Here is a 26,375-nt window from a genome sequence, read left to right as displayed (position 1 = left end):
ATTATGTGACATAATGGAGGTGTTAGCTGAAGATACGGTGGTCCTCATTTTGCAATATGTAAGTATATCAAATCAGTATGTTTTTCCACTTTAAACTGACAGTGTTGCTTCTCAATTATATCTTAATAAAACTGGAAGAAAATAAAGTACTTACTAAGTGCCAAATTTTTAGAAAGAGACAAAGAAAGAAATGGAATGGATGGCTTTTTAAGTATATTGCAAGTCGTTTGAAAAATTTGAGCCATGGATTAAACTTGAATGTCTTAGCAAGGAAGAGTTGTATATAAAATGTTACCTCATCCTATTTTATTCATATGCCTTGGTACATAACTCATTGCCTATTCTTCTTTTCCCCATGTTTTCTGCAAGGTATTTGAAGCAGTTATAGCTTGGGTGAATCATGACAAGGATGTAAGGCAAGAATTTATGGCTCGGCTGATGGAACATGTACGGTTACCTTTGCTTCCTCGGGAATATTTAGTTCAGGTAAAAGCACTTGCAGAACACATGAATACGCCTGGCACCATGTCACTGGTCTGCCAGCATGTAGGTTCCCATGACACGATGTGGTAGGAGCTGCAAGATACAGACCCATGATCTTCATTTCTAAGCTCAGGAAAACCAGGTTGTTTGAAATTAATAATAAATGGATCTTATGTAGGCGATGAACAATGTTACTGTGTTTTGTTTTTTCTTTTTTGTTTTTTCTTTTTTCTTTTTAGGGTCACATTTGCAGCATATGAAATTTCCCCAGCTAGGGGTCAGATTGGAGCTACAGCTGCCAGCCTACACCACAGCCACAGCAATGCGGGGTCCAAGCTGCATCTGTGACCTACACCACAGCTTGCAGAAACACTGAATCCTTAACCCACTGAGCAAGGCCAGGCATTGAACCCACATCCTCATGGATATTAGTTGGGTTCTTAACCCACTGAGCCACAACGGGAACTTCTGAACAATTTTAAATTTACTCTTTATTATTAGCATTCTACTAGAAACATTTCAACATTTTTGTATATGATTAAAACCATTTAATGAAATATTTATTTATGAGAGATTAGATCTGAGCATTTTATAATTTCTTAAAGCCTCATTGTTTGTTGTAATCTCTATGATCACTGGTACTCTGCCTTTAAGGAAATGAACAGAAAAAACCTGTTCTGCACTTGAGGTCAAGGATAGCAAGGACAAGATTTATTTGTGGGGTACGCACATTTTATTAAGTGTTTTGAATCCCTTTTCAAAATAGATTTTTATTTGTTTTTTTTTTAAAGATGTCTTTAATTTATAAATATTGCCTTCCTCATCTGAAGGATTCATTATCTAAATTTTCTTTTCTTTTTTTTTAGGGCTGCACCCATGGCATATGGAAGTTCTCAGGCTAGGGGTCAAATTGGAGCTGTAGCTGCCAGTCTACACCACAGCCACAGCAACATGAGATCCAAGCCATGTCTGCAACCTACGCCACAGCTCATGGCAACACTGGATCCTTAACCCACTAAGAAAGGCCAGGGATTGAACCCACGTCCGCTTGGATACTAGTCGGGTTCGCTGCTGTTGAGCCACAACAAGAACTCCTAAATTTTCTAATTTTTCTTATCATTTGGCTTGATTTTATTTTTTTTATTTTATTTTATTTTTTTTTTTTTTTTTTTTTTATTTTTTTTATTTTTTTTGTCTTTTGTTGTTGTTGTTATTGTTGTTGCTATTTCTTGGGCCGCTCCCTCGGCATTATTGTTGTTGTTGTTGCTATTTCTTGGGCCGCTCCCGCGGCATATGGAGGTTCCCAGGCTAGGGGTTGAATCGGAGCTGTAGCCACCGGCCTACGCCAGAGCCACAGCAACGTGGGATCCGAGCCGCGTCTGCAACCTACACCACAGCTCACGGCAACGCCGGATCGTTAACCCACTGAGCAAGGGCAGGGACCGAACCCGCAACCTCATGGTTCCTAGTCGGATTCGTTAACCACTGCGCCACGACGGGAACTCCTGGCTTGATTTTAAAGTTAAGAAATATGAAGTTCCTGTCATGGCTCAGCGGAAACGAATCTGACTAGCATCCATGAGGACGCAGGTTTGATCCCTGGCCTCGCTCAGTGGGTTAAGGATCCGGTTGTTGCCGTGAGCTGTGTTGTAGGTCAAAGATGCGGCTCAGATCTGGTGTGGCTGTGGTTGTGGCGTAGGCCAGCAGCTGTAGTTCTGATTCGATCCCTAGTCTGGGAACCTCTATATGCTGCAGGTGCAGCCCTAAAAAGACAAAAAAAAAAAAGTTAGGAAATAGATGAACATCATATTATCTAAAGATTATTCTGTAGCTGACATTGAAGTATATAATTTTCATTGCAATTCTTTTTTACATCTTTTTTTTCCCTCTGCAGACCAGATACTTGAGCATTTTTTGGCATTATTTACTTCTCTCTTAGTGATACTTATTAACTTTCCTCCTTAACTTTTAGACTGAACCAGTTATCTTCTTCTTCAGTTGTTTGGCAGTTTTATCATGAAGTAGCTATCCCCTCATTGATTTCTTCTTCCAGAGGGTTGAGGAGGAAGCGCTGGTCAAGAACAGCAGTGCTTGCAAAGATTACCTCATTGAAGCTATGAAGTATCACCTACTACCAACAGAGCAGCGAATACTGATGAAGAGTGTCCGAACCCGTCTGAGGACACCCATGAACCTTCCCAAAGTAGGATTTGCTGTTCCTTCTTGTTACTATCTCATCTGAAAGAGCCATAGTGAGGCTGCTAATATTTTTACTCACCTGAATTTCCGTGTACACAGGAATTCACTGTAGTGTATATTCACTGTAGTGTGATCAACTTCTCTGTTGAGTTTGATTCATTTGATCTTATAAACTCTATAATGTCACTCCTTTTGGAACAGAGGCCACTGGTGTTTGTCCCTTCTGAAGTTTTTTAGCTCCAGTTGTAGCAGAAAGGAAAATCAGACTAAGTAGAAAGATTTCTTTATAAGCTACATGTTTATGCAATAATTGAAAATCAAGTAGTTTCACAGAATTGCTAAGAACTAAGGATGCTGACTTGTTCCGTTCGTTCCTTCCAGTTCTCTGCTGTGTACTGTTTGATAGTTCACTCGCACATCATATGTAGCCATTTCAGTGTAGGCTTCCCATTTGTCCTTCCAGATCTCCAGTTTTCATGTAGTTCCTGTGTGAAAGGTCATATTCTACCTCTTTACTTTTTAGTTGAAGCCATTCATGTTTTACTGATTTAATTTTCCTTACAAATCACCATTCATTTGTCTCTGTTTGCAATTCCTTCTGCTCTGTTTGCATCTTTATGGTACCAGGAGACCAGCGCTTTAAGCACCATTTTGTATATGGTCTAATCTGAGTGATCCATAATGTGGTGCTTTGATTGATTGATTAATTGTTTGATTTTAAGCCTTCATGTGTGTTTGGGACAATGGATTAAGAAATAAGAATTAATCTGTTATCTACTTTTTTCTTATATCATCTTTAGTTAACTTCTCTTTTCATTAAATTATATCTTTTATGTTCTTTCACTTTAATGTTTTTTGAAGCATTTTTTGAATCTACATTTTTAATTGCTTCATATCCATATTAGTAGTGTTTTCTGCTTTGCCCCATTGTTAAAAGGAGTTCTCAGTTTAGAACTAACTGTTTATTTTGCCAGTGTGCTACTCCCTCCTTTTTCTAGGTCATTAGTAAATATTTTAATTTAGAGTGGACTTCAGCATTCTCCCTGGTGATACCTCATTAGAAATACCCACTTACTGACATAGTCCATGATTGTTTATTATCTAAGCCAAAAATAAATAATTTGGCATATAACATCTGATGAGATTCAGGATCACATAGATTCACATTTGGCATGATTTTTTTAACATCCCTCTGCGTGTTATCATCATGTCGTAAGGCTCCTAGAAATTCGAATGCTTTTCTCAAAATATTCTAAATTTTTACTGAGATTTATTATTACTTAAAAAGCATTTACAAGGCATTCACTTCCTACCCTATTTTGAAAATTGGTATTTGCCTTTTTTAAATTTTCTGATCTCTCCTCAGTTCTCCAAGATTTTTCAAAAATAATTGTAAGTGGCTCAGTAAGTACACTAGCTAGTTCCCTTAACACCTTAGTATGCATGCCATCTGGGTCTGCTGATTTTTAAGTGTTTACATTTTCCAAATACCCTTTTACCTCCTTTTATAAGTAGCCATCTGTATAAGTCTTCATTACTTCATCTTTGTCCATATTATTTTGGTGTCAGTTTTTGTTCTTACAAAAAAAATCAATTTATAAAAGTTGTTCATAGACTTAGTTCATTTGAATTATTCTTTTATGCTAGTCTTTTAACTTCCTTCTAAATAGTTTGCTTTATCTTTAATATTTTTAAAATATTTCATATTTGTAAAAGATCTCAACTTATGTATTCCCTCTTTCTAGCATCTTCAGCTTTGCTATCTTTAGCTCTGCCTTTACCTTTAGAGTGAAAGCTAATTCTCTTCTAATTCTGGAATAAGCATGTCACTTTTGAAAACATTTTAAGAGTTCTTGGTAGGATCCTATCAAGTATTTTCTCTGTGGTAGAGTTGTGATCAGTTGACACTGTTTCTGGGCTTCTCTGTGGCTTTGGAATGACTCTTCCAACTATTAAACTTTGGATTTCTCGGTTCTTTAGTGACAGGCATGCTGACCCATGTGGCTGGCATGCTGATCCCCACAGGGTGGGCAGGGAGGAGGCTGGCATACCTGGCAGGTAGTAGGGAGCTGTACTGCTGTTGATTTTGCATTTGCGTAGCCTCTCCTCAAAGTTTATTTATCTGCATGTGTTTTGAAAAAGCACTTGTGTTGGATGCTTTTTCAACAGCAGTATTTGTTATTTTAGAGTGGTTATAGTCAAGATTAACTCTAGATAAGAATAAGGCAGAGATTAATTTCTCATGCTGACATATTTCATAGTAATGTATTTTATCACAGTCATGATAAGACACACCAGACCAAAAATGGTAGCAATGCTGGAATAATAATATTTCTACTTCAACAGTGACTCCGTAGCTCTGATTCTATGGACTCATAATAACTTGCACGAATGGTCTTTTTATATCTCAAGCATTAGTCTCCAATAAACCATCTTGGGATTGTGTGGGGCACTGTATTTGTACAAATGCTATCATATGATTTCTATGTGTATATTTTTCTTTACTATACCAGGATACCTATTGAGATTTCCAGTTGGAAAATTATGAAACTTGGTATTTCAAAGGGAAATTTTAAACTGCTATTTAAAAGGTGAAGAAAATGAAAGAGCAAAAGTTTTATTGACTTACATTTGAGGATTGTCACTTGAATTTGGTTAACTCCCTGCCCCTTGCCTTCTTTAAATATGTCACATTTAATTTTTCCATGCAAATATCTTCTCAGTTTTCTCTTCCTTACATTAGCATGACTAGTGTCTTGTTTCCCAAATGAGATAGGGGTCTTTTACAAATAATTGGTATATCAGAGTCATTGTACCTCTTTATAGTAGTAGCAGTAGTTTTTAGCTCTGTCTTTTGAGCTCATGCAAATATCCCTATTCTTGTCTTCCCATTATAATTCTTCCTTGTTCCCATTATCTTGGATTCCTGGAATCCCAAATCCTCTCCCCATTTTACCTCTCTTAGGTGAGTAAAGGACAGATTCAGTAGCACATTTTTGCTTCCACCTCACTTCCCTCTTTATATAAAAGCCAAATATTATGTGGAAATCATGAGATTCATAGTTGAGAATCATGAAATCTAGTAAACCAATATTGTTTCTCAAGTATTTTTTGAAAAGTATTCCCCTCAGAGAGTTTTATTAACTGGCCTTGATCAGCAGTGTTAACCAAGCCTCTTTCAACTATTGTCTTCCTGGTGGGCAGAATCTTAAAGTTTATACACAGGTAGATCTTCTATGGATCCCTAGATACACCTTGACTTTCAGTCTGTTGCACCTCTATGATTTCACAACTTTGCCCTTCCGCTTTTGTCCTCTGGGGAGGGAAGGGGGTATTGCAGGTTTTCTTTATTACTTCTACCTTTTATTTATTTGCATTCAACACTAGTAGATGCAGGTCTGAAAAAAATCATGTAATTGGTTTATATTCAGTCATCTTTTTAAGACCTTTAAAACTCTACTCTCCAGTTAATAAATTACTAAAATTGGCTTCTTTGTGGAAATAGGATTTACTCTGATTTCTGTGTGCCCATCTTTCTGTAGTTTTAAGTACACGTAGTCAGATGATTACTCAGTCAAGGTTGCAAACCTCCCTGTTTTATGTGTATGAGTCATACCATCTTCTGTTTGTTTTGGGTTTTTTTGTTGGTTTCTTTTGAACATCTGTTTTTCCTATCATCTCACCTTTCTCTTGAAAGGTGCTTGCCGTTATTTACCGTGTTCCATATATGACATCATTAACTTTTATGTTATTCTGCATTGATAGCTGTGTTTTCAGTGTTGCCACAGAGTGCCCAGTGTGCCATTTGTTCTCATTAAAAGATGAATAAATACATTGCTAAATTCCATCTATCTCAAGATGCCACCCTCTCCAGGAAGCTGTCACTAAATTAGGACTACGTTTCATTTTCTGATCAGGAATAGCAGTTAGTGTCTATAACTAATCACATAGCTTTCTGATCATTTGTAATTGTATATTGTTCTTGAATTACCTTAGAGTCTTATCTCCTTTGTGATATGGATGAGCTTTTGAGGGTAGAGGCTGTGTCTTACAGCTCCTCTATAGAACAGCTTAGCATAATTCTGATCAAATACAAATGGTAAGCACTTAATAAATAGTTGTTGGATTGAGTTGAATTGAAGAAATTTATAGACCTCACTTATTCTTAGCACTAGACTAGTGTGCATTCATTCATCATGACTTCTAGTATCTCATTGTCTGTCCTCTTGGTTGTTGTATTTGTGGGGCATCCAGGGAGGTCTCTTTACTTGAGATCAGGAATCTGCTCTCTTGTGAAAGCCAATTCAATTAGTCCTCCTTTTTCAATAGGTTTTTTGTTTTTCCTTCTTTCATCTTTCTTTTAATGCCTTACTGTCCTTTCCACCTCACCTACCCACTAACATCAATTTCACTTCTGTCTGCTCTCCTAGACAGTGGAGATCTAATCCCTGGTCATTAAGAAGCTGGGATCTAGTTTACAGCAAGCCCTGTGACATATGCAGCCTTGCCAGTGCCGACTGCCTGCTGTTTTTGGCTTAAATACTGCTTTTGCTTGAAGGATCAGAAACTTATTTTAGTTTCTGATATCCTTATTTTTGACTAAATGTGCTAGATATTAGAATTGTAGTTCTAACCTATGCCCCCTTTGTTGATGTTTATTAAATGTCGACTAGGTGGTTGTTTTCCCCCAGCTTAGCCTGCCATTTTCATCCTAACACTCTTCACATCACTGTCTTTGTAAGACAATTTAAATCCCTGAATATGCAATAGTTGTTTGTTCAAGTGCTTATACTTCTGCCCTTCCAGTTGATGGTGGTGGTTGGGGGACAAGCACCAAAGGCTATCCGAAGTGTGGAATGTTATGACTTCAAAGAAGAGCGATGGCACCAAGTAGCAGAATTGCCTTCCAGAAGATGTAGGGCAGGTAAGCGTGAGGCATTGTGATCATTTCCCTACCACTGGGTCATTCATTGGGAGCTTCTCTCTCAAGCGTTATTTTATTAATTTGAAGAATCTTTATTAGAAAAGCTTTTTTTTTTTTTTTTTTTTTTTTTTGTTAAGGGCTGAAAGTGCAGCATATGGAAGCTCCTAGACTAGGGGTTGAATTGGAGCTACAGCTGCTGGCCTACACCACAGACACAGCAACTTGGGATCCAAACTGCACCTACACCGCAGCTCAAGGCAGTGCTGGATCCTTAACCCACTGAGCAGGGCCAGGGATCGAACTCCTATCTTCATAAATATTAGTTGGGTTTGTTTCTGCTGAGCCACAAGGGGAACTCCAAAAATCTTTGATTAAAGTAGCTATATGGGTAAACAGTGATTCGAGAACCTTGATAACTCACGAGACGTTGATGGGGAGAGCTACTCTGTCTTCAACTTCACATATTTTTCTGATTCTCTAGTATAAGGTGGAGTAGCTAGTAATTTGCTAGATGTCTTCCTAGTTACCTTTGCTGAAGTGTTGAAAAAGGATTCTTTAGCTTGAGACCCTTAGTTATAAGAGATTCCTGACTTAGCAACAAGCTATATTACCTTCTTCCAAGCCATGTTGTCTTCTTTCAACATTTATTGAAATAGACCTTATTTAGCCAAAACTGCAGTCAGAAAAGGCAGTTTCACACTCTAAGGACTCTTCCTGGGACTCAGCCCTGGACGGATCTGTAATTCATAGTTCCCATGGCAAAATGAGTTCTGTGTAACTAATGGAACATTTCTATCATGATAGTATTTTAACACTATATCTTTGAGATTGTTTCATAATAGCATAGAGTTACCTCATTCTCTTAGAGCTGTGTAGGATTTTGAAGGGGGGGTCTGGATGTAGTATAATTTTTACTAGTTTTGAATTCAACATTAAAATGGTTTTTAATCTTATAAACAGTGCTACAGTGAATTCCTCATACATCATTATGTAGACATGCTAGTATATTTTAGTGGGATAAGACTCTAGAACTGGAATTAATGACTCAAACGGTACCAGAGGATATACCAATTATGACTTCCACTAACAGTAAAATACGAAGAACATACCCTGCAATGCCTTGTAATTAAATGTTTAGAATTTTACAATCTGGCGAGTGAAAAATGCTGTCTCAGCCACTTTGTACTTGTATTCTGAGGAAAATTAAACACGTTTCTGAATTGTCAGTTCATGCTTTGTGCCATTTTTTATACTGTTTTGTTGATTTGATATGTTATGGAAAGTAGCTTTTTTGTCTGTCATGTGCTGTGAAGTTTTCTTTGTATTAATTTTTTTATTTTTTGACTTGTGTTATTTTTGTGTAATTTTTGCCATGTGACAATATTAATTCTCTATCTCAAATTTTGTCTTTGGATTTAAGAATTTGTTTCTTGTATAGAAATGCCTTACTCAAAAATTATTTGTGTGGAGTTCCCATCGTGGCGCAGTGGTTAACGAATCCGACTGAGAACCATGAGGTTGCGGGTTTGATCCCTGCCCTTGCTCAGTGGGTTAAGGATCCGGCGTTGCCATGAGCTGTGGTGTAGGTCGCAGACGCGGCTCAGATCCTGCGTTGCCGTGGCTCTGGCGTAGGCTGACAGCTACAGCTCCGATTGGACCCCTAGCTTGGGAACCTTCATGTGCCACGGGAGCGGCCCAAGAAATGGCAAAAAGACATAAAAAAAAAAATTATTTGTGTGTATAATAATATTTGTGTGTGTAATTCCCTAATATTAATATCATATATAACTGCTATGCCGTTAGCAAAATTAAGAAATTAGGGTTCTTAACCTACTGAGCCGCAATGGGAACTCCATATTTTTAGCTTTTTTATGGAACCCTTCATACTGGTGTCCATAGTAGCTCCACCAATTTACATTCCTACCAACTTTATGGGAGGGTTCCCTTTTCTCCACACCCTTTCCAGCATTTATTGTTTGTAAACTTTTTGATGATGGCCATTCTGACTGATGTGATATCTCATTGTGGTTTTGCTTTACATTTCTCTAATAATTAACAATGTTGAACATTTTTTCATGCCCTTTTTGGCCATCTGTATATCTTTGGAGAAATGTCTATTTAGGTCTTCTGCTCATTTTTTGATAGGGTTTTTTTTTTTTTTGATACTGAATTAAGGGAGCTGTTTGTATATTTTGGATATTAACATCTAGTCAGTCACATCCATTGCAAATATTTTTTCCCATTCTGTAGGTTTTGTTTTGTTTTATTTACAGTTTCCTTAGCTGTGCAAAAAAGCTTTTAATAAGTTTGATTAGATTCCGTTTGTTTATTTTTGCTTTTTTTTCCCTTGGGCAATTGATCTTACAAAATACTGCTACAGTTTATGTCTGAGAATGTTTTGCTTATGTTCTCTTTTAGGAGTTTTATGGTGTCATGTCTTACATTTATGTCTTTAAACCATTTTGAGTTTATTTTTGTATATGGTATGGGGGAGTGTTCTAATTTCATTGATTTATATGTGGCTGTCCAGCTTTCCCAACACCACTTGTTGAAGAGACTGTCTTTTCCTCATTGTGTTATCTTGCCTTCTTTGTCACAGATTAATCAACCGTAGTTGTGTAGGTTTATTTCTGGGTACTTTGTTCTGTTTCCATTGATCTGCATATCTGATTTTGTTTGATATCATGCTGTTTTGATTACCATAGCTTCGTAGTATTGTTTGAAGTTTGGAAGAGTTATGCCTTCAGCTTTCCTCCCCCTTCCCCCATACTTTGGCAATTCTGAGTCTTTTGTAGTTCTATATAAATTTTAGTATTATTTGTTCTAGTTCTGTGAAAAAATATCATGGGAGTTCTGATAAGGATTGCTTTAAATCTGTAGACTTATGACCATTTTAACAATATTGAGTCTTCCATTCCAAGAACATGGGATATCTTTACATTGCTTTGAATCATATTCATTTTCCTTTATCATGTTTTATGGTTTTCAGCCTATAAGTCATTCACCTCCTTAGTTTATTCCTAGTTTTGTTGTTTCTGTTTTTGTTTGGGGAAGGGCTTTAATACTATTATTTACGGATTTAGTCTTTTTAGGACTGTGCCTGTGGCATATGGAAGTTCCTGGGCTAGGGGTTAAATTAGAGCCAGAGCTACAGCAACGCCAAATCTGAGCTGTGTCTGCGACCTATACCACATCTCTTGGCAATGCCAGATCCTTAACCTGTTGAGTGGGCCAGGGATTGAACCTGTGTTTTCATGGATACTAGTCAGCTTCATTACCAGTGAGCCATAGTGGGACTCCTGATACAATTTTTTTTTTTTTTTTTTTTTTGTCTTTTGTCTTTTCAGGGCCACACTCACTGCATATGGAGGTTCCCAGGATAGGGGTTGAATTGGAGCTACGGCTCCCAGTGTATGCCACAGCCACAGCAATACCAGATCCAAGCCACATTGGTGACCTATGTGTTGCTGAGCTCATGGCAACACAGGATCCTTAACCCACTAAGCAAGGCCAGGGATTGAACCCGAAACCTCATGGTTCCTAGTCGGATTGATTTCCACTGCAGTATAATGGGAACTCCCTGATGCAGTTTTAAGTGGGATTTTTTTTTTTTTTAACTTTCTCTTTCATTGTTTGTGCAAAGAAATGGGACATATTTCTTTTATATTAATCTTGTATCCTGCTGCCTTGCTGAATTTGGTTAGTTCTAATAGTTTTCATGTAGTCTTTAGGGTTTTCTATATACAATATCATGTCATCTGCAGATAAAGACAGTTTTACCTCTTTGCTTCCAATCTAGATACGTTTTATTTATTTTTCTTGTCTGATTGCTGTGGCTAGGACTTCCAATACAGTGTTGAGTAGAAGTGGCGAGAGTGGGCATCCTTGCCCTGTTCCAGAATTTTAGCGGGAAAACTTTCAGCTTTTCACTGTTGAGTATTATGTTGGCTGTGGGTTTGTCATAAGTTTTAATTACGTTAAAATATGTTTCCTATAGACCCACATTGGTGAGAGTTTTTGTCTTGAACGGATGTTAGATTTTATCAAATGCTTTTTCTAAGAGTTCCTGTTGTGGTGCAGCAGAAATGAATTCAACTAGTATCCATAAAGATACGGGTTTGATCCCTGCCTTCGCTCAATGGGTTAAGGATCCAGTGTTTCCATGAGCTGTGGTGTAGGTTGCAGATTCAGCTCGGATCCCAAGTTGCTGTGGCTGTGGTGTAGGCTGGCAGCTACAGCTCCGATTTGACCCCTAGCCTGGGAACCACCATATGCCATGGGTATGGCCCTAAAAACAAAACAAAACAAAAAGCTTTTCTCCATCTATTGAGGTGATCATGTGGTTTTTGTCTTTCCTTTTGTTAATGTGGTGGTTATAGCTTATTGATGGATTTGCCTATTGATGGGTTGCACCATCCTTGTGACCCCAAAATGAATCTAGCTTGATCATAGTGTATGATCCTTCCTATGTATTATTGAATTTGATTTGCTAATACTTTGTTGAGGATTTTGCATCTATATTTATCAGAGATACTGGCCTATACTTTTCTCTTTTTGTAGTGTCTTTGTCTAGTTTTGGTATCAGGGTAATGGTGGCCTTGTGAGATAAATTTGGGAATGCTCTTCAATTTTTTGAAATACTTTGAGAAGTACAGGTAAGCCTATCCTGACATTTTGTTTGCAGGGAGTTTGTTTTGTTTTAAACTATAGATTCTATTTCACTTTAAGTGATCAGTCTGTTCAAATAATCTGTTTCTTCTTGATTAAGTTTTAGCTAGCTATATGTTTCTAGAAACATCTGTTTTGTTTTTTGTTTTTTTAGGTTTTCCAGTTTGTTGCCGTACAACAATTTATGGTATTTTTTTTTTTTTTAATTCTGTGGTATTGGTTTTCATTTCTCCTTCCTTCCTTTCTTTTCTAATTTCTTCTTTTTGTTTCTCCTTTTGTGGTTTGCTGATTTTCTTTTGTATTATACTTGAGTTCCTTTCTGTTTGGATTTTGAGAATCTTTTGTATGTTTTTTATTTGTGGGTACACTGGTTTTCAAGTATGTTGATTATGAAATATCTTAGTGTGTGTCTGATTAATTTCATATTGTTTGGGATCCTCTGTCCTTCCTGTACCTGGATATCTATTTCTTTCTTAAATTTGGGAGGTTTTCAGCCATATCTTATTCATTTTTCAATCCCCTTCTCTCTTTTCTCCTTCTGGAACCTCTATTATGTGTTGGTTAGCATGCTTTATATTATCCTGTAGATCTTATAAGTTTCTTTTTTTTTTCTTTAATTTTTCTGTCTTTTGTTCTGAGTGGATGATTTCCATCATCCTGTCTTCTAGATCACTTATTCATTCTTCTTCATTATTTAGTGTGCTATCCTGGATTGTTTTTTGTCTCTGCAGTTGAGTTGTTTAGTTTTGCTTGGTTTTTATCTTTGTAAATTCTTCCTTGTTAGAGTGATCTGCATTTCTATCAATCTCTCAATTCAGCATTTATATTAATTTCCTTTTTCAAGTCAGGGTCTGGTACATTGTTCAGGTCTGCTTCATTGTTCTCTCAGAGGATTTCTCTTGTTATTTTAATTGACTGTAGTTCCTTTGGTTTCTCATTTTACTTGACTTTCTCTGACTCTATGTAAATTTAGGACCTAAGTTATCTATGTGGTCTTAAAGGAGTGTTTGTTTTTATGTGGAGTTGTCCTTCTTTAGACTGTATGAGTCCAGTATTTTTTGTGCTAGGGCTGTTTTTGGTCTTGTTGCCAGCCACGTCTTTCCTCAGACTGTGCTACCCGCTTATCCCCTTGCTAAGAGGGGGTGATTGGTATATTGTTCAGAGCCTACACTGGATGTGGGTGGAAACCTCCTCTTTGCTTGGTGATTGTCATGGCCCTGCTGAGTGGAGTCTGCTCCCCAGTTCTTGGAGTAGAAGCACTGAGGATCAGGTTTGTTATGTCCTCATTGCCCTTGCTGTATCCCAAAGGAGATGACTACTAAAATGAAGGAGGCCCATGTGGTCATGGTGAACCTATGTGCTACCCAGGCAGACATCTATGGTTTTGCCCAAAAGTGGCCCAAGGTTGTGTCCCTTCCTCCATTGTGCTCATCCCAGACCTAGTGCTGGATTCTGATGTGTGATGTGGAGTGGGCTGATGCTGAGGTCTGGGGCACTGAGGCTGTAGGAATCAAGGTCGTTGTGCTGCCACCCGGGACCTGGGCTTCCCCTGCTGCACTCCTCTCCCAGGACCTATCTGTATCCGATATGGCTCTAAGCTTCATTGTGGGGTGGGCAGAGCCAGAGCCCTCCAGCTGGAAGAGGAACCCTGTGTACTCCTCCCTAAAGACTGTCCCCACAAGACATACATTTCTGTGGCAGTACCGAGTGTGTATGCTGACAGTGTCAGCTGGGGCTTGACTTGCCCCTGAGGTGCCAGAGCTGCTAGTGAGCTCCTAGACCAGACCTCCCCTCACTGTGCATGCCCACAAAGTCTGCAGCAGCCAGACCTGCCCCTGGCGTGTGAACCCTGATAGTGGGCTCCAGGGTTCAGCCAGGACCCCACACCAGGTCCTACAAGCTGTCTCCATGCAGCTAGATCAAGTCCCCTCCTAGGGCTGACCTGCCCAAGATTCAGCATCTAGCTGTTTGTGTGCGTACTAGCATCCCAGCCCAGCATGCGTTTTGGACTGGGAAGTGTGGCAGGGTTGCAGCCATCAACTCCAGTCAGTCTTTGCCCTGATTGCTAGCAAGCGAGCACCTGCATACTCATTGTGAATAGAGTCTAGACACCTCTGAAACAGGCTGGGACCTGGGACCCTCTACTGGAGTGCTTGCATGTGGGCAAACATCTCAGAATACAAAGAAACTGTAATGGACAAAAAATAACTATACACATGGGCTGTTATGAACAATAGGATACAAAAAGGCCCAAACCCAACTGCTGCTTCTGGGATGATTGGAGCAAAAGCACATGATCCCTGCACATAGTACCACCAAGAGGATGGGCACACCACCTGAGCCACCCCTTAAGCCCAACCCACATGAACTCGCTTCATTTAAGGGACCACCTCTCCCTTCCTCAGAGAGCAAGCAAGGGAACCAGTTACTTTTTTTCACTCCTTTGTGCACAGGTGTCCCAGTAAAGCTTTGCCTGAATTCCTCATCTGGCCTCTTGTCATTTTCTCTCAACTAAAGAGTCCAAAACCCAGGTTTGTAACACCTCCAGCCCCTCTGTCTGTCCCAACTGACCTCCCAGCTGGCAAGGGGCTCCCCAGGGTGAGGGCCTGCCCATGTCTCTCCTTCACAGATCCCCCCCCAGGGGCTCTGGTCCCGTCCTGAATGCCTTTTCTTTTCCCATCCTACTTGATTACGTGGAGATCTTTGTTGCAGCTTTGGCTGTAAGGAGGTCTTTTACCAGTTTCTGGTTAGTCTTCTGTGAGAATTGTTCTGCATGTGAATGTGTTTCTGATGGATTTGTGGGGAAGGTGAGCGCCGTGTCCCCTACTCTACCATCCTGATCATGTTTTCTTAGTCTCTTCTGCTCTGTGACAGTTCCATAGTCTTTCCTTTTTTTCATGCCTTTGATTGTTTTGAAGAGCACTTGATCAGGTATTTTGAAGAATGTTTCTCAGTTTGGGTTTAATGTTTCATCATGATTAGATTGGTGTAATTATGATTGTTTCTGGTGATTTTAACCTTAGTAACTTGATTAAGGTAGTGTCTGCTAGGTTTCTCCCCTATAAAATAATTAGGTTTTAATAATATGACATTTTTAGTACTTTGCATTTTTATTTTTTATATTTATATAAAAAATCATCTGGACTTCATTTTGATATAGGAAATAAGATGTCAATTTTGTTTTTAATGATTAGCCAATTGTCCCAACATCTTCTATTGTCTAATCTATCTGTCTCCCCTCATTTTTCTTTTCTGGGTTTTTTGTTTTTCTTTCTTTTTTCTTTCCTTTTTTTTTTTTTTTTTCGGTCTTTTAAGGCTGTACCTACAGCATATGGAAGTTCCCAGGCTAGAGGTTGAATTGGAGCTGTAGCTGCCAGCCTACACCACAGTCACAGCAACAGGGGGTCCAGGCTGCATCTGCAACCTACACCACAGCTCATGGCAATGCCGGATCATTAACCCACTGAATGAGGCCAGGAATTAAACCCACATCCTCATGGATCCTAGTCGGATTCATTACCACTGAGCCACCACCGGAACTCTTGTCTCCCCTCATTTTGTTTTATTTTATTTTATTTTACTTTACTTATTTACTTATTCTGCCTTTTCGGTCTGCCCCCATGGCATATGGAGGTTCCCAGGCTAGGGGTCCAATCAGAGCTGTAGCCATTGGCCTACACCACAGCCACAGCAATGTCAGATCCGAGCCACGTCTGCGACCTATACCACAGCTCATGGCAATGCCAGATCCTTAATCCACTGAGCGAGGCCAGGGATTGAACTCAAGTCTTCATGGATGCTAGTCAGATTTATTTCCATTGAGCCACAACGGGAACTTCTCTCCCCTCATTTTATTTTTATTATTATTATTATTATTATTATTATTATTTTTTTTTGTCTTTTTGCCTTTTCTAGGGCCGCTCCCATGGCACATGGAGGTTCCCAGGCTAGGGGGTCGATTTGGAGCCATAGCCACAAGCCTACACCAGAGCAACAGCAATGCAGGATCTGAGCCACATCTTCGACCTACACCACAGCTCACGGCAATGCCGGATCCTTAACCCACTGATCAAGGTCAGGGGTCGAACCTGCAATCTCCTTATTCCTAGTCAGATTCGTTAACCACTGCACCACGATGGGAACTCCTCTCCCATCATTTTAAATGTTGCCTTAACATATAGTAAATTTCTAAATTTACTGGGTTTTATCCTAAATTTTCTGTTCTGGTCCCTTGATTTATTTTGCCTCCTGCATCAAAACAGAACAGTTTTAATTACTATTCCTACTGATAGGACTCATGTCTTCTTTTATATCCTTCAGTAGATTTCTAACATTTTCTTCTGTGCTTCCTTGTGCTGCCTGCTGTGTCACTGCTCACTGGCCCCCAGGCCCTCCCAGGAGATCTGCCACATTCCTTCCTGTTTTGGGTTCTCAGAAAATCTAATGGATACCCTGAATCGTTTGCTAGTTCACACTTAAATTGCCCATTGCTCACAGTTCTCTTAGCATACTCTGGGTTTTCCAGGATGTAACTTGAATATTCAGGTCCTGATTGAACCAGGGGCTGAAAAATCCTTCCTCTCTGACAGGGAGCTGCCAGCACAGGCCACTTCATTTGAACTGCAATCTCCATGCCATGTGGAGAACTGCACATCCATGTGTTTCTGGGGGGGCTAGGGCAGGGTGGGGGGAGGTAAAGAGGGTAAGACATTAGGGAGTAGTGGTGCATACTTAATTACCTTAAAGCATCATATGAAATTTGAGCTAGTCAAATACTTAGAGCTGTTAATTCCTGTTCTCGTAGTGGGATTCAAAGAACTGAGGCACAGGACCTGCCCTCCAGCTGGGGCAGTGACATCAACATTACAGAACTGAAGAACAACAAAATGCAAACAATTTAGAGCAATGATATTATAAACTGTATAAGATTTATTAACCTTAAAATAGGTGTTATTTGCTTTAGGGGTTCATAAGTTAACAGTAATCCTTTCAGGATTAGTGGTTCTGGGAAGCTCATAAAGAAGGTGGAATTTTCTCTGGGGCTTGCAACTCTAAGAGGAGCTTCTCAGCAGGACAGCAGCATGAAAAAGCTCAGGAAAGTGAAAAGGTGGTAGAAACCCAGAGTCTGCAGTCTAGTTTCTCTGTCCAGGGATCCCCTAGCATCTATTAGCATAGAGACCACCAGACTTTTTCTTAAAGGTCCAGAGAGTATTTGTGGCTTTGGAAGTTATATGTGGTCTCTGTCGCAACTACTCAAGGGCTGCTATAGTCAAAAGCTGCTGTAGACACTATGAATGGCTTGGACTGTGTTCCAATAAAACTTTCTATTTATGGACACTGAAATTTTAATTTTATGTGTCATGAAATATTCTTTTTCTCTTGATTGCTTTTCAACCATTTAAAAGTGTAAAAACCATTCTTAACTCAATGAGGTTCTACGAAAATAGCCTGCAGGCTATAACTTACCAGCCCCTGATTTAGCCCACTAACATGATAAACTGGGAGCACATTATGCAAATTAAGTATAAACATATGGAGTAGAAGGTCCAGAATTGAAAGCCATGGGAGATATGTAGAGGTTCAGGTAGTTGGAAAATACTGGCTTCTTGTTTAAGTCTGTAAATAAGTATTTGAAAAAGCCAAGAGTCAAAATAGTACTTCAGCCCATGCCTCTGCATTTTTCAGTAGTAGAAAGCACAGTTTAGTCATTATATATTCTTGCTAATTAATAGCATTACTTAGGACCTGTTCAGCCTGGCTTCTCCCAAGGGGAACTTATATTCTGGCAACAGCTGTAGACTTACTGGAGTGCAGTCTTGAGAAGGTGGTAGTGGTTGGTTGCATATGCATCATTAACGGTTGTATTTACTTTTCAGGGATGGTCTATATGGCTGGACTTGTTTTTGCTGTTGGTGGCTTTAACGGTTCCTTGAGGGTCCGCACTGTGGATTCCTATGACCCTGTGAAAGATCAGTGGACCAGCGTTGCTAACATGCGGGACCGAAGAAGCACTCTGGGGGCCGCTGTGTTGAATGGACTGTTATATGCTGTGGGAGGCTTCGACGGGAGTACAGGCAATTTCCTTTTATCTTTTCTACACTACTGTGAGGACAAGCACAGCAATCATGTTTATGGTAAAAATTAGGAGACGTGTGAGCATTCTAGCAGGCATTATGAAGATAAGTTTAAAATTCCCATCCAGAATTCCTTTAAATGACATTAAGAGTGCTGAGTATGTACATTTTCTCTCATGCTTCAGTATCAGTCATCTTCCCAAGTTTAAAAAGCCAATAAATGTCAGCAGCCAGGGTAGGAGCTCTTCCTCTTTATCAGGCAGTTGGATTTTTAGCCCAATTGAATGTAGCTGAAGTATTTCTCCTAATAATACATATAAGGAGCCTGAGGAGGAGGTGGAGCCCATTGTGCCTTTTTCCTTACAGGGCTGTCCTCCGTGGAAGCATACAACATCAAGTCTAACGAGTGGTTCCACGTGGCCCCCATGAACACAAGGAGGAGCAGCGTGGGTGTTGGCGTGGTTGGAGGTGCGCATGGCTTCCTGGTGGCCAGGAATGGTTCTTCCAGTAACCTACACACCAGTGTTCTAAATGGGCAAGCAAATGATCATTTAAAAAGGGAAAACAGTGGTTATCGTAAAATGTTAGTTATCCTTTTTTAAAAAAAATCAGTTTGTCTATATAAACTAACCTATATAAGGAACACCTGCCCTCTGGCATGCCTCTCTCTTTCTTCCTCTCCTCCCTCCTTCTCCCCACCTCTCTTCCTCTCCCTCCCTCTCTTTCTCTCTTCCACCTCCTTCTCTCCCTCTCTCTCTCTCTCCCTCCCTCTCTCTCCCTCTCTTTCCCCTCTGTCTCTCCCTCTCCCTTTCTCCCCCTCCTCTCTCCCTCTCTCCTCCTTCCTCCGGCCCTTCATCTCTATTAACAGATCTTAATACAGCCCTATGGGGAACAAACCAGATGGCATGAACATGAAATTTTACATGTAGAGAAGCAGTTGTTTAACATTTAAGGGATGAGTTTCCATAGTTATTTATTTATATCCTACTTTGTCCCCCAACAGAGTTTAAGGAAGGCTGTAAGTATGATTTTTTTTTTTTTCTTATTTGAGAAAATTTCTGGGTTCCCACTGCCTTCCCCATGGTGGGTATAATCCTCTGCGCTTTTTTAAACAGCTTTATTGAGATGGAATTCACACATCATACAATTCACTCATTCAAAGTGTGCATGTATCACAACAATTCATTTTAGGACATTTTTATTACACCAGAAAGCAGCCCTACTCTCCTAGCCATCACCCCCATCCTTGCAGCCCTTGACAAACACTACTCCACTTTTCTGTCTCTACATAAATTTTCCACTTATGGACATTTCATATTAATGAAACCACTCAGTATGTGGTCCTTTGTGACTGGCTTCTTTGACTTGGTATAATGTTTTCAAGGTTCACTCATGTTGTACCATCTGCCAGTACCTAATTTCTTTTTATTGCCAAATCATATTCCATTGTGTACTAGTACTAACTCTTGATTTAACTTTTTTTTCAATTTACCAAGACAACTGATATTTAATTTGGTTTTCCGGGATGTTGTTGACCTAAGAAGTAGTGTTATCCAAAGGTATAATTAGTGTACTTTCTGTTCTGTCAGTCAGATTATTGATGAAAGTGTTAAATTAAGATCATATATATCCTGCAGATCTTTATAGTAGGATTTGTAACTCCACCCATTGTCACCATTAGATTTTAATAGTTCGTAAAACTCATAAAAATCAGTAATGCTTTAAAGGGAAGCCCTGCTTTATGTTTTAAAGGGAAACTCTGCTACCATGGAGGAAAATTTATTATTTTCTGACTTGAAAAATAGCACTTTATGAATTCGGTTCTCTTTGTGATTCCATGTTTAGGTCTGCTCTACGCTGTAGGGGGTTATGATGGAGCTTCACGCCAGTGTCTCAGCACAGTAGAATGCTACAATGCTACAGCGAATGAGTGGACCTATATAGCGGAAATGAGCACCAGGCGAAGTGGAGCAGGTGACTAGGAACCTCATTCCACAATTGAAGCACGAAAAGGATGGAAAAAAATTAAACAAGTGAAATGATGACACCTCTTTATATTAGCAGAAAATATATACTGATTCTAGTGACACTGTTAAAATGTGTGTTGAATTATGTAGGTAAAATGATAGGTAGCTGCACTTAAATTTCACTTTGTAAAATCCCTAAAGTGCTGTATTAAAGGCGTCTTCTCTGTTTCATTTAATTATATTGTTTGGCATTACTTTAAGGTTTTTGTTTTTAGTGCTTATTGGAGAATCAACTCTCTTCATATCCATTCGTTACAAATTTTGTGTTTTACTACTGATTTGCTTTTATTGTGAAAGTGTTTCCAGAAGGATTGTGTTAAAGGACTTCCCTCTCTGTGTTTTACCTACATATTTTTATTGTATTTGGTGTGCTTTTTTAGAGCAATAGATCTTATTGAGATTCTCATTTATAATTGTATTCATTTCCATCTCTTAGATTGTATACTTTAATATTGACTTGCTCTAATATGTTACGGATTTCTTGTCTCTTTTACTCTACTGTAGTTTGGTTCTTTGTGTTTTACAGGTGTTGGTGTGTTAAACAACTTATTGTATGCTGTAGGAGGTCATGATGGCCCTTTAGTACGAAAAAGTGTTGAAGTGTATGATCCTGCCAGCAACACTTGGAGACAGGTTGCAGATATGAACATGTGCAGAAGAAATGCAGGTATCTGTCTGGTTTATGATTATGAAATTTACATTGAATTGTGTTCATAGTTTTACTAGCTTAACTGTATATTTCCATTGTTCTTTTACTGATATGGGTTCCTAATAGACTTTCTCTTTAAAGCAGAAACTTTTTTAATAATCCAATATAGTAAATACCTAGCATGGTGTCTGGAATATAGCAGGTTAATGTGATCCTTCTGTTAATGTATATTTCAATTAGAGGCTACTTTTTGGTAATAAATATAGAGACTATTTTATAGGAAGAACCCTCTTTAACTAATACTTGAATTCATCCATTCTTACCACAGACACTTTCGATTGCCTACTGTGTATCATGTTCTAGAGTCCAGTTCTCAGGGAATTTACTCTGGTTGAGTAAATATTTATACCAGATTAAAAAGCTAGTTGTTTATTCGAATCTGGAGGGGAAGCGTAAAGATGGCAATTCCAGTTTAATACAGATCAGGATTTCTAGAAAATGGAAACACCAAAACAACAAGTTTAAGAAAGCTGAGGGTAGAGTTCCCGTCGTGGCACAGTGGTTAACAAATCCGACCAGGAACCATGAGGACACAGGTTCAGCCCCTGGCCTCGCTCACTGGGTTAAGGATCCGGCATTGCTGTGAGCTGTGGTGTAGGTTACAGACACGGCTTGGATCTGGCATTGCCGTGGCTGTGGTATAGGCCAGCAGCAGCAGCTCTGATTCGACCCCTAGCCCAGGAACCTCCATATGCCATGGGTGCAGCCCGAAAATGACAAAAGATAATAATGATAATTTTAGTGATCAGGATTCTAAGTGGTATAGGATTAGTGATGGTCTTTTTTTCTTCATAATTTTCTAGATGTTTTGAATTTTCACACACACACAAAAAAAACCCATGTTATCCTAATAATAAAATTAAATTATACTATTCTCCCATTTTGGAGATAATTAGCCAGTCAGTATAATAATTGAAATTCAGAATCATTTTTACCTTTTATTTATATATATATATATATATATTCTTTTTCCTTATGATTCCCTTAGAAGCTGACTTTGGGAGAGTTACTAAATTTCTTTAACTCTAAATTTTCTATTGTTTCTAATAAAAACAAGGATTAAAATAGTTTCTAACCTGGAAGTTAAGGTTATTGTGAAGGTTAAGTGAAACAATGCATATAATAAAGCAACTGCTGTATGAGTAACGTGAGTAGGAGCTTATAGTCGGTATTAGTCTCACATAAAGAAATTCTTTCTAGGCTCCGCATCTTCTCCTTTTGCCTCTTTCAAGGAAGTATGTCTCTGGATCACCTCACCAGACAGGTTAAAGGTACTTGTATTCATCCAGTTTTTTAAAATAATTGTTTTATCTTGTGTAATTTTTTAAAAGGTGTTTGTGCAGTTAACGGTCTGTTATACGTAGTTGGAGGGGATGATGGTTCCTGTAATTTGGCATCAGTAGAATATTATAATCCAACAACTGATAAATGGACAGTCGTGTCATCTTGTATGAGCACAGGAAGAAGTTATGCAGGTAATAATTGTTCATTTTTCTTACAGTTTTTACATAAGGAATGTTTTTCTCCTATATAAGAAGAAAGTCTTCTCTCAAAGTATATTTTATTTCTTACTCTCAAAATAATTCATATTGGATATGTACGTTCTGAAATAAAGCACTGGTATTCTTTGGTCATTCTGTAGTCATTTGATTTGTAATTCAAAATTACAAAATCTTGGAGTTTCCATTATGGCTCAGCAGAAACAAATCTGACTAGCATCCATGAGGACGCAGGTTTGATCCCTGGCCCTGCTCAGGATACAGCAGCATTGCCGTGAGCTGTGGTGTAGGTCACAGACCCGGCTCAGATCCCGAGTTGCTGTGGCTGTGGTGTAGGCCAGCAGCTGTAGCTCCAATTAGACCCCTAGCCTGGGAACCTCCATATGCTGCAGGTGCAGCCCTAAAAAGACAGAAAAGACACAGACAAAAAAAATTATAAATCTTTCCACTGTGGAATCATACAATAAAATTTAATATGGCTAACACCTGTATGCAGTGTCATCAGTCATCTGATGACTGTGGCAAGGGTTTAATTACTCAGATATCCAAAAGATAGAACCCCCCTGCAGCATCTCCCTTGGCAGGGCTCCATGTGGTAGTTTTATAGTGAGGCTACAGAGTAATTTTCTCACTTAAGCACAGTACTGATTGAATTATAAAATGCCATTTTGGTCCATTCTCTTAGTAAAAGAAATAGTAATACTCTTTAATAAATATAAAGATGAGCCTTTAAAACTATATATGTTGCATATTAATTATTCTGATGATATTTATATTGCTTTAAACATTAGAACATTTCAGCAATATCCTAATATTGATCCAATAGAGGAAAAAATTTTATACTAATTAACCATGACTGTTGTTTATGTGTCATACAGAACAACACCTAAGAAAACTCTATACAGTAGGATCCTAGGATAGTGTTCCTCAAAATTATGTGAACTTTGTTGCAGACAGCTTCATTGAGCTATAATTGACATAGAATAAATATCATATATTTAAAGTATACAGTTTTATTTGTTTTGACATAGGTATATAATCATGAAAGGATCATCATAATCAAGATAATGCAAATATTCATCACTCTCAAAAGTTTCTTTGTGCCCCTTTCAGTATTAGGCGGATCTTAGTATTCCCTGAGTAAAAATTTTTCCCCTTAATTGTAACTGTGAAGAGCATAAGACTAGTTCTGTATCAAGTAGTAGATGTAGTTTTGGTCCAAATTTTTGAACAGAGATTTCATTGTCATTTAGATTAAAATGATGGTAGTCCTGAAGTTGCTAAGAAAGAGATTTTGAAACATCATGATCTGTTAGTCCCTGTTACTTAAATAATAAACTACTTTAAGACTCGGTATTTTCTCAGAGATATAGAATGCTTCCCAGGACTATGTTTTATTTCTTCTTTTCTTTGTTCAGGGGTCACAGTTATTGATAAACCATTATGAGCCTAAAGGACATTTTCGGCACATTTCCACATGAGAAGCAGGCTTCAACAAGTACTTCTGAAGTTGCCGAGAGTCTAGCACTTCTCCACTTGTAGCTGCACTTTAAGTCTCAGCAGAAGATAAGATCATCTGCCTTTATAGGCCTCACATACTGAAGATTATTTTTGGTAGATGCACCGTGTAGGCTTTTTCTGCAACGAGCAGCAGCTGACTGAATTTTAATAAGAAACTTGGACTGCAGTATTATTCTGTGGTTTCTGGACAACAGTTGCTTCCATAAAGACTAGTTACCAACCTTGAGTGACCATGGGTTATTTTGTGAAGGGAGATAAAGTAATATGTGTTCTTGTAAAATTAAATTTCATCTTTATTCCTTCTCTTGAAAATCTGTATACACAGGAACTGAAAATCTTTGAACAGGCATTAAAATCTATGTAAGTATACAAACTAGTCGAGGGATAAAACTGCTTTTATAAAATATGTTTGATTACATGAGTATAATAAATTGTGTGCATATAAATGTGTGTCTATATGCTTTCCTTTAAATATGTTTGAAAAGATGTTTGAAACTTGATTATACTATTTATAATTGGCACAGTACTTTGAATTATGCCAGTACTACATTGTAAAACAGAGTTGTATTTTTTGATATTTAACATTGCTTAACACTTTAAAATGCCACTTCTGAGGAATGAACATGGTGTAACACACTTGAATAAATGTGTGATGCCAAACTTTTTAAAATAAAGTATAAATTATGCTTATTTATTATTTTCCTTGGTTTAATCTTGGTCATGTTTTGGTGTGTATTTCTAATTTTTTTTCTTAAAGTAACACTTTGGCATGAACATTACTGCAGGTTTTTGATGAATTTAATGAATGTATGGAATTCAACTGAATTTGCATGGTCTTAAGAATTTTTTCTGTGTGTATAAATTTAGCTGCTATTAACAGAAGAGAGAACTTTCTGTGAGTAGCCATGTGTGTTGATCAGATACAATTTTTCTGAGATCTTCAATTAATCTCACTTTAAAAATGACCAAAACATGTCTTTCTTGAATTAACTTTGAATAAAAGTTTGTATATTATTCGTTTCACATTGTCCTTGATTTTTCTCTTTAATTTGCTATTAAGAAAGTTGTTGGTTCACTTTCTGTGTTTTTATAAAATTTGCATTTTCTAACATCATAAACCAATATTTTTAGTTTGTTGCCAGAGTAACCTACAAGGCAAGTCTGTTAAATCAGTAACTAAAGTCACTGAAAACTGTTCTCCAAGAAAAAGCTACCTCAGCAATCAAGGAAAAAGTCTCCCAAGGAATGGTGAAATTTAAAGTTTTTATATTCTGTCCCTAATACTGGCAGGGCGCAAGATAAAGATAAATAGCATCAGACCAAAAAAGAAAGTCAAAGAAAAAATATCTGCTCTGAAACAACTGAGAAATTGTGGTTTTAATACCAAATAAAAGGAATTGAGGAAAGAGGAGTGGGATGGACAGGTGAGGTGATAGACACAGAAGAGGAGGAGATAGGAGGGGGTGATGGATTATGGTGGCTATTCCTCAGGAATTTAAAAGGTAGGTGTGAGCTATTGTCAGAACAGTCGATAATTAAGAGGAAAGAACTATGATAAAATTTCTGTTTAGTTAATATATTTACATTTAAACAGAGAACCACATTTAATACTTAGTTGAATTTTCCATTATAAGTGGAAATATAATTTAATCAGAAAAAGTAAAAACCTGTGCTCACCTTATGAAAATATGAATTTCTGCTTTAGTGTGGCTCCAGGGACATCCATTGTCAACTAACATGTCAAGCATCTAATGAACTTGGAGCACTGCCAGTTGCTTCTGACAGTGGCACCAAGAAGAATGTGTCATTTACCTTTCCTGGTCACTTATAAACACTAATGTTCCATGAAACTCTCCATAAATCTATCAAAGATTTACCTAAAAATTTTAAAGCTCTTCTTTAAATATAATCTGTTAGGGTAACAAAGTCTTAAATCTTAGCACGTCAGATTTGTCTTTTCTTTCTATGAAGCTTTAATAGCTGTACCATAAAACAGTTTGCCGAGGTTTGTCAGCAGCTAGATGCATAACCCTTTGATTTCAAAGGCTTTGAATATACACCCCATGCCAGCCTTTTTTCTCTCCATTTTGGAAGTTTTGGTTAGGCTTATAAAAGTGTTCCTGGCTTGATCTATTATTGTACAAAAAAGAGAGGTCAGAAGTCTTAGAAATCCTGCCAAAGCAACAGCACCAGGTATGAGCAGAGTTCAAGGCTAGATTTCATGTACATGCTTTGTGGAGCAATTCTGCTGCCTGCTTTGCTTGGCTTTGC

The 26,375-nt window shown here is 38.2% G+C and overlaps 1 protein-coding gene across 4 annotated transcripts in view; it reads left to right on the top strand.

The window, feature by feature from the left end:
• Positions 1–25,127, top strand: part of KLHL2 (kelch like family member 2) — a 121,626-nt gene extending 96,499 nt beyond the window's left edge. For all 4 annotated transcript variants that reach the window (XM_084973896.1, XM_084973894.1, XM_084973895.1 and 1 more), the window contains 9 exons: positions 370–486; positions 2,537–2,686; positions 7,489–7,606; positions 18,151–18,348; positions 18,715–18,816; positions 20,194–20,322; positions 20,902–21,042; positions 22,416–22,559; positions 24,002–25,127. In XM_084973896.1, the coding sequence (XP_084830022.1) occupies positions 370–486; positions 2,537–2,686; positions 7,489–7,606; positions 18,151–18,348; positions 18,715–18,816; positions 20,194–20,322; positions 20,902–21,042; positions 22,416–22,559; positions 24,002–24,030 (1,128 nt within the window). In that variant the 3' untranslated portion in view covers positions 24,031–25,127. The remainder of the gene's footprint in view (positions 1–369; positions 487–2,536; positions 2,687–7,488; positions 7,607–18,150; positions 18,349–18,714; positions 18,817–20,193; positions 20,323–20,901; positions 21,043–22,415; positions 22,560–24,001) is intronic.
• Positions 25,128–26,375: the final 1,248 nt, after the last annotated feature.

The sequence above is a fragment of the Sus scrofa genome, chromosome 8, assembly GCF_054392235.1.
Source record: "Sus scrofa isolate SSC_HxYL_T2T_F1_AM1 chromosome 8, Sscrofa_HxYL_maternal_Yorkshire_Landrace_v2.0, whole genome shotgun sequence".
NCBI classification, from domain to species: domain Eukaryota; kingdom Metazoa; phylum Chordata; class Mammalia; order Artiodactyla; family Suidae; genus Sus; species Sus scrofa.
This window is presented reverse-complemented; position numbering and strand designations above follow the sequence as displayed.